The sequence below is a fragment of the Talpa occidentalis genome, unplaced genomic scaffold (assembly GCF_014898055.3).
Source record: "Talpa occidentalis isolate TD23 unplaced genomic scaffold, MPIMG_talOcc4v2.1 talOcc4.10, whole genome shotgun sequence".
Taxonomy (NCBI): Eukaryota; Metazoa; Chordata; class Mammalia; order Eulipotyphla; family Talpidae; genus Talpa; species Talpa occidentalis.
Genome location: NW_023600993.1, coordinates 76,169,357 through 76,181,872, shown reverse-complemented (window position 1 = coordinate 76,181,872; position 12,516 = coordinate 76,169,357). Strand labels below are relative to the sequence as shown.

General features: G+C 39.7%; 1 protein-coding gene across 1 annotated transcript in view; it reads left to right on the top strand.

Annotated features, from left to right (window-relative positions):
- The window catches only part of SPTLC3 (serine palmitoyltransferase long chain base subunit 3), a 131,159-nt gene that overhangs the window by 77,094 nt on the left and 41,549 nt on the right, over positions 1 to 12,516 (top strand). Inside the window, exons 7-8 of the mRNA XM_037494608.2 lie at positions 2,571 to 2,676; positions 11,599 to 11,818. Of these exons, the coding sequence (XP_037350505.1) occupies positions 2,571 to 2,676; positions 11,599 to 11,818 (326 nt within the window). The remainder of the gene's footprint in view (positions 1 to 2,570; positions 2,677 to 11,598; positions 11,819 to 12,516) is intronic.

Here is a 12,516-nt window from a genome sequence, read left to right as displayed (position 1 = left end):
GTATATAAACTTTAGAGAGATCGATAGAGATCAACATCTCTGGGTTTACAAATTCTTGGCTTTGTAATACACATATGTAATGATCTCTGGGTTTACAATTTTTCAACATCCTAGATATTTATTTTTTTAATGTATTTATTAGATCAACATGGACAAAGCTGGCTGTAGGCACATATGTGGGGGCTGGGACATTAAAAGATATATAAAAATTCATGTATAAGACATGTATTTTAAAAACTCAGAGACAAGAGTGGGGAGCAGAACAGGTGGATCTACTGAAATACACTGCTAAGGGGAGCAGTGGGTGAGACAGGAGAGGTCTGCTGCGCCATGTGGGTCACCTCCTGGCTGGGGATCAGGATCCAACTCGTGCTGCAGTTGCTGCAGATAGCTTCATAGTGCTGAGACTTAACCCCTTGCGCCACTAGGGAGGCCCTAGTTATTTATTTTCAAATCACTGATAATTGAGTTCATTTGGGTTTGTTTCTATTACAATGGTATTGGAAATCACCCAGGTTGGATCATTTTTATATAAACACTTATAAATGCAAATTCCTAGATGGAAAAACATTCTTTAAACAAGAATACTGTTATTCATCATCTCTTCATTCCCTTCAGAGACAACCATTCCACGTAGATTACAGAAACGGGAGCTGGTGTTCCAAGATACATGGGCTCCTTCCTCCTTCAATATCTTAGGAACCACGCTAAAGCAAAGTGAAAATGTCTATACCCATAAAAGTTTATTATCCTTGAAAGTCTCAAAATAAGAAAATGGCATTTTACTTCCTTGGCTGCCATCTAGTGGTTAATAATGTAGTGTCAGTAAAACATCAGGGACTCGTCAGAGGGTAGCTGCTTGAATCGGTGGTGGGAATTTCACAGGGACTATAATGGAAATGAGAAAACATATGTTGTAAAAAACTGAAGAACTATGTAAAAGACATATAAAATGATTTTAAAAACTCAAAGCAGAACACATGGTTAAAGAAATATTTCAGGCAAGAGGCCATCTGCCCTTCAGTCATTCCCGTTCCTGTTTCCTACTCTGTTATTTTATGAACAGGACACAATTTTGACTTTTCCATGAAAAAGAAAACTGGTTCAATTATCAAATATTGATTTAATATTGTTACTGTACACAGGTCAAAAAAGGTGAGCAAAATAAGGTCCCTGTCTTCCTTGAAGGGGAGATATAAAATCAAATAATAAACAACATAATAAGTGCTTTAAAAGCAGGTAAGTAAAGCAGATACCAAGAGTAAAGAAAATCTGAATTATTGAAAACCAAAAAAAGATTTTGAATGGTTGGAACCAGACAGACTAAAGGTGGAAATCACATATGACATAGGGTAGCTGGGATCTGTGTTGGGAGACATTGAGAACTATGTCAGGAGGATAAGCAGGGCCTAGAAGTGGAAGAATGGTCTTTTGATAAGCTATTAGGTGACTATTATTGTAGCAAACAACCTCAAAATCTCAGAGGCAGGGGCCTCCCTGGTGGCGCAAGGAGTTAAGCACCGCACTATGAAGCAATCTGCAGCCTCTGCAGCACAAGTTCGATCCCCGGCCGGCCAGGGAGTTTCCCACATGACGCAGCAGACCTCTCCTGCCTCGATTGCTGCACCCCTCAGCAGTGTATTTCAGTCACTCTGCCTGTTCTGTTCCCCACTCTGTCTCTGGTGAATCTTCTCAACCCCCTGCATCTCTGGCCTGTACCCCCAGTTCTTGAATGCATAAATAAATAAATCTTCAAAAAAAAAAATCTCAGAGGCATTAAACAATCAGTGCTTATTTCTCTCTTGGAACTGCAGGTAGGTTGGAGTAACTGTGCCTTATTTGTCTCAAACTCTGCTGGGATTGATATACTAGTCTCAGAAGGTTCTTATCATGTCACTAGCAGAAGGAAAAGCCAAAACATATAACCCTCTCAAGGTCAAGGCTTAGAACTAGGTTTCTGCCTTTCCTCTGCATTCTGTTAGCCAAAGCAAGTCACAGAGCTGAAACTAAGTTAGGAACAAGGAAACAACATCCACAATTCTATTTCAAAAAAATGCCTTGTGACTTTATTGGGCTTGGTGGCAGGGTTCCAGTATAGAAAAGTAAATATACCCACTAATGCATTTACCCCACTTGAAGGGGTGCCCTAAACCAGATCCAATCTCTTGTTAGGGATTGAAAGACGTAGCTGAGGGGCTCTCCATTGAGACCAGTAATACCAGCAACTTCAGCCTAGATCATTGTTAAACCAATGGATATCTGCCCTCTTGAGAGCTGTGTGTAAAGTAACCAAAACCAATATTGGCTGGACTATTTTACATTTATCTTTACTAAGATTCTCCTTCTGTGGTCATTTTAAATGTATCACTAGTGCTTAGTGGACATGCGAGAGCATTCAAATCAGCAATTCAGAAGTATGTGCATCTTTTCAAATTAAGATTGTATTGTAGATCTAAAGTTCATATCTGCACCTGAGCTGAAAATCTCTCATTGCCTCCATAAAAAAGAAAATGAGGCAATAAAAGAAAAACCACCTCATGACTCAGTTTCTTTTTTCTTGTTATTTAAAGACATGCAAAGCCTAGAGAAGCTCCTGAGAGATGCTGTAATCTATGGCCAACCTCGAATTCGCAGAGCTTGGAAAAAGATTCTCATCCTGGTGGAAGGCATCTACAGGTATGTGAGTAACCAGAAACATTTTAACATATGAGGCCTGCAAGTAACAAATGGAGTAAGACTGACCTCTCCTAGCTACATGGAAAAATGAGTTAGATATAGGTAGAGTTAAGTGACCTAAGCCAGAGCTATTAATGGGAGCTGTGAGACTTTGATCATCTGTCACTTCAACAACTATACACATGGCGGAGCACCTTGGGAGCACGCATGTTTGTGAAGATGTCCTCAGAAACCTCCTCAGAGGACATTGCTAACTGTTGATTATTTTCACTGCCTTGACTTATCCCTTGCCTTTGCAACTTCAGTGGGTATTGCTAATGGTCCCTAACTGGCTAGTGCAACCAACCTCCAGTTGCTGGTAGGACTTGGCCAATAGTTAGCATCAGAATACAAAAGGGCTGCTCATTTTCCTTAAGGTAGGGCTAACTCTGAATGTAATTCCCAATCCAGGGCTCAGGGAGGAGGAAGAGTCAGCATCTGAAGGTCTACTTGGATCTGACTTTTCCCTCCTCTTTTTAAGCTGAGCAGAAAAAACACCCACTAAGCCATTCACAGCTGCACTTTTATGTCACATGTTGTGATTGAATTTGCTTCATTTGCTGTCTGAATCAATTATTGTTACTGAAATGGAAATTGCCTCCAAGCTTTTGTTCTGTTGGATGTTTGAGTCCATGCAGCAAGGAAATATTTTCTCAGAGTGTTCATCCCTAAATCAATTTTCCAACATTTCTAATGTTGAGGAATTGACAGAGTTGCTTCCTATGAGACACCAATGAAAAATATTAAGAAGAGAGTGGTAGCTTAACTTCCCAAGTAGGAGGCGTGTGGTTGCAAAGGAGATTTGAGAAACAGAAGTAGTGATTCTCTCAGTCAGTGAATCTAATCATTCCCCAGGTGCACATTGTTTCTGTTATAAATAAGCAATAGGAGTAGAAAAAAAATTGTTTCCATTCCTTTTGGAACAAAGAAGAAATTTCTCCCAAATTTATAATAATAATTACGGTATTAAAAATAGTAGTAGTAAGGCCAGTATCATTTTACTTTTCTTCTAGTCCTTATGGCCCCAATGCCTGGTCCTAGTGCTACTGTATGGTTGCAAAGTTGGCATTTCCAGTTTCTAGTACCTAATTTTCTATATCAACTGTCCATACCTCCTCAGGTCACCCCAAAAGAATGTCCTACTTATGAAGCCTTTGGGATCACCCTAGATCAATATTCTCAGAGTAATTTCTTCCCACAACCCACCCTGACCCCCAGACACATATGAAAATTTTCATTTGTCATCACTGCAGCAGAGTCCGACCAGCATGTTGTGGGCAAAGGCCAGGAATGTCACCACATGGAGTCCAGGGCACATGGTAGTCCCCTGCAACAAAGACTCATTTGACCCAAAATGTCAACAGTGTTGGGCCTCCCTGGTCATGCAAGGGGTTAAGTCGCAGCACTATGAAGCTAGCCTCAGTCACTGGAGCACGAGTTCGATCCCCAGCCAGGGAGCTAACCCACATGGTGCAGCTGACCTCTACTGTGTCGCCTGCTGCTCTCCTCAGCAGTGTATTTCAGTTCATCTGCCTGTTCTGCACCCCACTCTGTCTCTGGTGGATTCTCTCACCCTCCTCCCCACACCTCTGGCCTATACCCCAGCTCTTGTATGCATAAATAAATAAATCTTAAAAAAAATAGTCAACAGTGTTGAGGTTGAAAAACTCAGCAGTAGAATAATTTAACTACTCACTGGCCCTGAACTTGTTACTTTTAAGAAATAATCTCATATTGACTCTGAGCTGTCACAACCTCAAGCGTGAGTCTTTCTTTGTGATTTGTGCCAGCTGCCAACCTGGGAAGGGAATTCTGATCTAAACACCTGCCATTCAGGCTAGACAAGAGGGAGGGCAGATCTGCTGAGGGAGAAGAAACTGGGCATCTCTTTGAACCAGAGTAGACAGAACCCACTTCAAATAAACAGATCTTGCTCCCACTAAAGGAAAGTTGCTTTTAAAGCACTTTGATCATAGTTGAAATTAAGTGGACCACCAGCACTTTATGGTCAAATATTTCCATCAGTTACACAGAGAAACCATTCCAGCAGCAGGGCTTGTTAATAGCTAGTTGGGCTTGGTCCCACTGTGATATCAGTAGGACAGGGGGAGCTGGGTGTAGACTTCAGGCTCCACGCCAGTTTGACACAAAACCACAACTTAGGCTTCACTAGTAACAGTGACTACTCTGTTATCTATTACTATAAACAAATCACCCCAAAGCATAATGATTTATGCAGAAATGAGTCATTACTTCCCAGGCTACTGCGGCTGTCTAAACCAACTGGGCAGTTTTTCAGCTCCACATGATGCTGGCTGGGGTCATTCATAAGGTTGCATTCACCTGGGTGTTCAGCTGGGGCTAGAACATCCAAAATGACCTCACACACACACAGGCTCTTGGGAATGTCTATGGTGCCTTGTTCTTGTCTCTCCTCTAGACTGCTTGCTCTCTATGTCGGCTTTCTGGTTCAACCATCTAGTCAGAGCTTCCATGCAACATGGTGGCTGGCTCCCAAGAGAACAAAAACAGAAGCTATTGACCTTTTAAATACTAGACCCGGGACTGGTACAGTGTCACTTCTGCCACACTCTATTATTTCACAGTGCATTACAAGCCAGTCCAGATTCAAGGGGAGGGGAAATAGACCCCACCTCTTGAGGAGACAATTGGCTGGTGTATGCAGGAATGGAAGGACCTGCAAACAGCCATCTTTGGAAGCAATCTACCACTGGGGCTTGGTCCACTTGGCATTTATCCAGAGTGAAGTTTCTACTTCCCATGGCCTTTCTTTCACAGAGATGTCGCTTTTATCACATGTACACAGGAATCTTATCTTTTTATGAGGCTGTGATCTCATTCTCCATCATAGACAGGAATCAGGGTACCTCTTAGGCCTTGCAACCTCCTGAGATCTGTTTTCTCATCTGTAACATAAAACTAGAATACAGTTTGGGAACCTAGAGGCTCTCTTTTGTTGCTATCACCAGACAAGGAAATTATTTCCCACAAACTTTTCCAAAGGGCTATAGTTAGTAATGTGAAATCAATAGTTGACAAATACACTTCTACTCTTTAGAGCTGTATTGTGAAACACATACTTTATTAATATCGACACAAATCCTCCTTTAAATTTTCATTCCAAGATATTTTTCTCTTGCTTGTATTTTGGGATGGGCAAAGTCTCCCTTCCACATAATTCACATAAATCATTTTTGTTGTAACTCCACAAGAGAGCAACCAGTTAAGTCAGAAATTTTCAGTCAGGTATCAAGATAGATAAGGCTATATACCAAGTTCAAGAAATCAGTAATCGTCAAAAAAGAAGTTATGGTAATAGCTTATGGTAAAATAGTAACAACAATAGTGATGTTACCATCCATCTAGCATCTGGTTAGATATAGAATATAGAGGAGTCTGGATTTAGAGGTGGTCTTGAGTTCAAGTCTGGTATTACTGCCTACAACATTATGCCCTGCGTAGGGCTCTTTTGTAAGTATTAAGTGAGATCATGTAAGCTAGGTATTGGCAGAAACCCAGCCCATAGTGAGCCTACAACCAAGCTTGACTTTCTTTATCATTAAATTTATTTTCAATTAAAGAGGTTACAGCTCAATAAATCTTCTGCATAGTGAGGTTGTTTGCTTTAAATCTACCTGGAGAACAGGTGTCAGAGGAAGCAAGTTACATTTCCCATGTGTCTACTTCTTGCTAAACATTTCACATGTGTTAGTTATCTTGAGTAATCCTCCCAGGTCCTTGAACTCATGAGCATGATGGCACTGAATGTCAGAGGCCTAGTAGGTTGCCCCAAGACAGATAACTGGGAGGACCAAGCTGGATTCAAGCCAGAGGTCCTGCTGAGACAGAAACAGAAGAGTCAACCCATGTGCCCTCATCCAATGAAGTAAACATGGAAACTGCCAGATCACCCATTTGGCCACCTTCCCCATTAATTTATTTGGAACTCAATTTCTTCATCTATAAAAGAGGGTGATTCACACTTGAAGTCTAAAGTTCCATGGGAACCTAGAAGCTCTCTTTTGCTGCTATCACCAGACAAAGAAATTATTTCCCACAAACTTTTCCAAAGGGCTACAGTTAGTAATGTGAAATCAATTGAGGGAGAATTTTTGATTTACAAATACAGTGGTACCATTTTAGTGCTCTCATCTGTGTTTGTTTTTAAGTCACATTTGTCTAGTTTTGTGTCTCTGAGAAGTCCAGATTTCTTATTGTGGTTGAGAAATCTCAAAATTATTCAAAAATATACTAGGGAAGGGAGGGGAGTCCCAAATAACCTGGGATATAAACTAGCTTAGCTGGAGCCCAAACTTTCAGGAGAAAATGAATCAAGAAATAATATCCAGCCCTTCAAACAAATACATTTATATGCATACATTGAAGCCTCAGAAGGCCATTTACTCAACGAGTGGAAGTCATTCTCCTCCCCAAAATAATATAAGTTGAAGGTTTGAAAACTTCAGTGGTAAATTCTAACCTATTATTTGGTTTAAACAAAGAAAATCAAAGAATAAAAAAATTACAGTTACTTTATTTTTAATTAGTCTTAGTTCCTCGTTTTCTCTCTTTCCACCTTCCTTTCTTGTCTTAGGTTATACTTTGGGCCCACCGCAGAGATTTTTCCACCATGTAAGTTGGCAAACTATTGGTTTAATTCCCAATCCAGCCAGTGGATAATATGGTTTATATGTGGAGGAGAAGGTGCTGAGAGGGAGATTTCAAAAATGAGTCTTGTCACTTAGCTAATACATTATGTAATAAAGAAGATATAAAGAAATTATTCACTGGCTTGCTGGTTTAAGAATAATTCAAGTCCCTGCACAGAGCTTCAAATTAACTAGTGGAATTATCTTTACCTATAGTTGTATTTTAGTTGTTTTTCTTCTATTGAAGTCAAAGGAAAACAGAACCTTCCATTCAGGAAAAAAAGAATAAAACACTGTTCTTGTTTTCTTTATTGTTTTTGGCACTGCATTTTTTGACAGCAATCCATAGGAATAACATAGATAGCCTTTATATGCACGCACCAAACTCAATATCCCACTATAGGAAAAGGTTCCATTCAAATTTGGTCACATTGAGAAATTGAAAACTTAGTGTAGATGAATATAACTCTTTATAAAAGCTGAATTCTCCCTAGGACTCATGTGTGCCCTGCATTAACTCCAGAAATCAGCAGTATCGTAAAGTCATTAATCTTAGAGAAAGAAATATAAACCAGGTGGGCAGACTCTTAAAATCAGCTAAACCAGCCCCAGCAAAGGATGGCTAATTAGCTGCCTTCAGTGTCTGCAAACTGTTCAACATTAACTCTGGCTCCTGCCAGATTCAGGTCCAGAACAAAGAATGGCTGTTTGTGACATGTCAGGTTTTTAACATATTTCTGTTACCAACTTATAACATTTTAAATATGGCAAGACAATTCTAGAACTTGAGGGCATCTAGCCATTTATTATGTGTGACACCCACAATGACATCCACATGCCTTAGTCCCAGAAGATTCAACACAGAACATTATCAAGGGTTCCCAATTTCTCAAGTTAGGCTTCATTACAACAAGAACAACCTAATACACACTATGTGTCAGGCATTTTACAAGTAATACTTCTTGTCATCATTACAAAGTCCTTTGAGGAAGGTTCCATCATCATGTTTATGTTTCATATAAGGAAACTAAGGCAGTTGCCCAAATCCATGGTTAGTAAGTAGGATGGCTACAATCTAAGTTTGGCAGTCAGGTGACTCTGTCACCTACTCTTTAAGGAAACAATTTCAAGGAATCAATCTAAAAAAATATTGGAATTAACTCACAAATTGGCATAAGAAAAGAAGAGTCCACTTGGTCTTCCTTTCATTAAAATCTACAAACAGTCATTCAAAATGACCTTGTGAAAAGTACAAACGCAATAAGCTGGACTTAATTAAAAGTGAAAATGTGTGCGCTGCCAAGGACACTATCAAGATAATGAGAAAATAAGCTACAGACTGGAAGAAAATATTTGCAAAAGGCACAGTTGATAAAGAGCTATTATCCAAAATGTATAAAGTATCAAAACTCAACAATAAGAAAACAACCAAACCAATTTCAAAAATAGGTCAGAGACCTTAACATACATCTCTATTATAATAAGTAATGTGCATTATTATCAATATGATTATATACAAAACATGTAATATAAAAGGAGATGGACAAGTGGCACACACAGAGATGAAAAGATGCTCTACATCATCCATCTTCAGGGAAATGCATATTAAAGCAATGAGATACACACCTATAAAGGCCAAAATCTGGAAAAATGTCAACAAGAAAGACTGAAGAAGCTGTGGGGCCAGGAGCAATGGGAATTGTTGGTGGGAAGGTGAAATGATACAGTCACTTTAGGAAGCAAATTTGATGTTATAAAATTAAGCATACTCTTAGCAAACCATCTAGCAATCTCACTCTTCGACATTTATGAAAAGCAGTTGAAAACCTGTGTCCACACAAAAACCTGCTCATAGATGTTTATAGCAACAATTTCTAATTGCCAAAACTTGGAAGCAACCAAGATACCCTTCAATAGGTGAATGGATAATTGTGGAATTCACTTATCCAAAATGAGGTATTTTTCAGCACTAAAAAGAAAAGAACTAACAAGTCATGAAAAGACATGAAGGAACCTTAAAGGCATATTATGAAAGAAACCAGTCTAAAAGGCTTATACTGTATAATCCAGCTCTATGACATTCCAAAAAAGGCAAAACTCTAAAGACAGTAAAAAAGATCAGAAGTGGAGAGGGGTGGTGAGTAGGTAGAAGACAGAGGATTTTTATCCTTAACTGTATGACACCATAATGATAGATACATCATTTGACCAAACCCATAGAATTTATAGCATTAAAAGTGAATTCTAGGGCCTCCCCTGGTGGCGCAGTTGTTGAGCGCTGGGCTGAGAGCGTTCAGGCCACCGGCAAGAGGAAGGAAGGGAGGGAGGGAGGGAGGGAGGGAGGGAGGGAGGGAGGGAGGGGAAGGAAGGAAGGAAGGAAGGAAGGAAGGAAGGAAGGAAGGAAGGAAGGAAGGAAGGAAGGAAGGAAGGAAGGAAGGAAGGAAGGAAGGAAGGAAGGAAGGAAGGAAGAAAGGAAGGAAAGAAAGAGAAAAGTGAATTCTAATGTACACTATACAAATGAACAATTCTGGTGGGGATATTGATAATGGATGAAGCTGTGCACATGTGGAGAAGGGAGTATAAAGGGAATCTTTGTACTTTCTGCTCAATTTTGTTGTGACCCTAAAACTGCTCTTTAGAAAAGCACGCAAAAATGCTGTACTTGATCACTGTTCTCCATCCAAACCAACACCCACAGGTCTGGGTGGCTGAATATCCAGTTGGACTGTTTTGACTGAATCAACCAGACACTTAAGTTTATTTTTAATACATTAAATTTAATAAATAAGCTAATTTGAAAGAAGGGAGAAATTCAACTCTGTATGCATCAATAGATTATTACTTGAATGAAACTGACAAGTTGCTTGAATTGTTTGACAAGTTCCTTTGTGTGGTAAGGGCGTGTTTTCCTTGAACTTGCCTGTCAGTTCCATCAAAACTGTGTGTATGGCATAGAGAGAACTTAGAAAGTTCTCTGAGAACTGATTAAAGGCAAAAATTCTTTTAAGTCCATTGAGTTTCATAGGTGCCATGTAACTATCAATTTTAATTTTACTTGCATGTCTCCTTTATATTTCCCTTTGCTTGCAGTATTTTTACAGTTTATAATACCATGAAAAATTAAGCACCGAGGGCTCAAACAAAATGTTTCATCTCTAACAGTATTTCTCAAAGTGTTATCCCCGTTCAGCAACTTGGTTATTTCCTGGAAACCTAGTAGAAAGGCAAATTCTGAGGCTACCCCAGACCTACTAAATCAGAAATTTGGATGGATAGGGTCCAGAAATCTGTGTTTTAACAAACCCTTCAGGGAATCTTAATGTTCCCTCAAATTTGAGAACCATTCTCCTAAAGGAACAGAAAGCGGAGATAACCACCCATACCTCCAAAAGGACTTTCACTTCTTTGAGCACTAAACAGAAGTTTCCTATTGTATTTTACTTTTTCTAAATTTTCTTTTAAAGATTTATTTATTTATTTATACAAGAACCAGTGTACAGGCCAGATGCGCAGGACGGTGAGAGGATTCACCAGAGACAGAGCAGGGAACAGAACAGGCAGACTGATGAAACACTGCTGAGGGGAGCAGGAGACGAGACAGGAGAGGTCTGCGGCGCCATGTGGGACCCTTGCTGGCTGGCCGGGATCAAACTTGTGCTGCAGAGGCTGTAGGCAGCGGCGCTCAACCACCTGCGCCACAAGAGGAGGCCCTCTTACTGTATTTTAATTAACACTATACCTAACGTGCTTTTGTGTGCTTTTCTCTCCTTTAAAAAAAAAAAAATTGGTAGTTCAAGCACTTAAGATTTAGTCAAATAGAACTGGTCAAATAGACAATGGCAGGCTGATAAAAACGTATCACTATAGAGCAATTTAACTAAAGCTAGCAAAATACCTGGAATACAAAATGGTCCATCCAGTTACAGTAAACAGCTTTACAAATAAGTTGATCAACATGTATTGATATAATAATTGGTTATTTGGGAATTAGCGATAGCAAGTCAAATTCATTGAATAATTTACATTCAAATAAAATATTGCCAGATTACTTTTATAAGCTGAAAGAGCTGTCTCTGTCAAATAAAAGGAATGACATGTCCGTGTCATCCCTGAGTGGTATCAGTCAACTGTCTGAGAAACACTGGAAGCAAGACTGACACAGAAATTCCAGGAGGATACACACGAATGATAAGCATTTCTCCTTATGCCCTAGCATGGAAGGTTCCATTGTGCATCTGCCCCAGATTGTGGCTCTAAAGAAGAAATACAAGGCTTACCTCTACATAGATGAAGCTCACAGTATTGGAGCTGTGGGCCCCACAGGTCGAGGTGTTGTGGAATTCTATGGAATGGACCCTCGTGATGTTGATGTGTTAATGGGCACATTCACCAAAAGCTTTGGATCCTCGGGAGGTTACATAGATGGAAGAAAGGTAAGAGAGCTACCTCTATGTGGGTACTAAAACCCTAACTGCCCTGGGGGGTGAATTTTGCAGATTTTCTCTGAATTCCCTTAAAGCTTTATTTTAGTGCACCTCACCTCAGTTGATCAGTGCTGCATAACTACAGTGGGGACACAGCCTAGAAAGTCCCAGAATGGCCAGGAGCCCACCTTCTAATAATGAACTGGAACATGTGAACGGTAATCACTAGCCGTGTACACAAGGCAAAGACTTAATACAAAGGAGAGAGATGATTAACTGCAGTTAACATCTAAGAAATCTTAGATTTGATATCAGTCCTGTAGACAAATTATGGGGGGAGGGTTTATATTTCAGAGAGAGGGCATAAGCTCCCCAGATGATAAGGGGATGTTACAGAACTAGAAATAATTTGTTTGTTCTGGCATGTAAAGCACAAAGCTGGTAACGGCAATGGTGGGCAAAAGTCAGATATTCAGGAGATTAACCTTGTCCTGCATGTGGGTTTTAAGCTTAGTGGTAGCAAGAACAGAAGTTAAGTTTTATAAGCTTTTTCGCTACAAAATAATTCTCTTCTACAATTTTGAATAAGCCATCGATCAGATCTTGTCATCTTCTATTGTCTTACCAGTGTGGCTTAATTTTTTTTCTAATAGGATTATTCTGGTGTTTGCGTTGTCATTCTGGTGTCAGTATTATCAACGGGATTG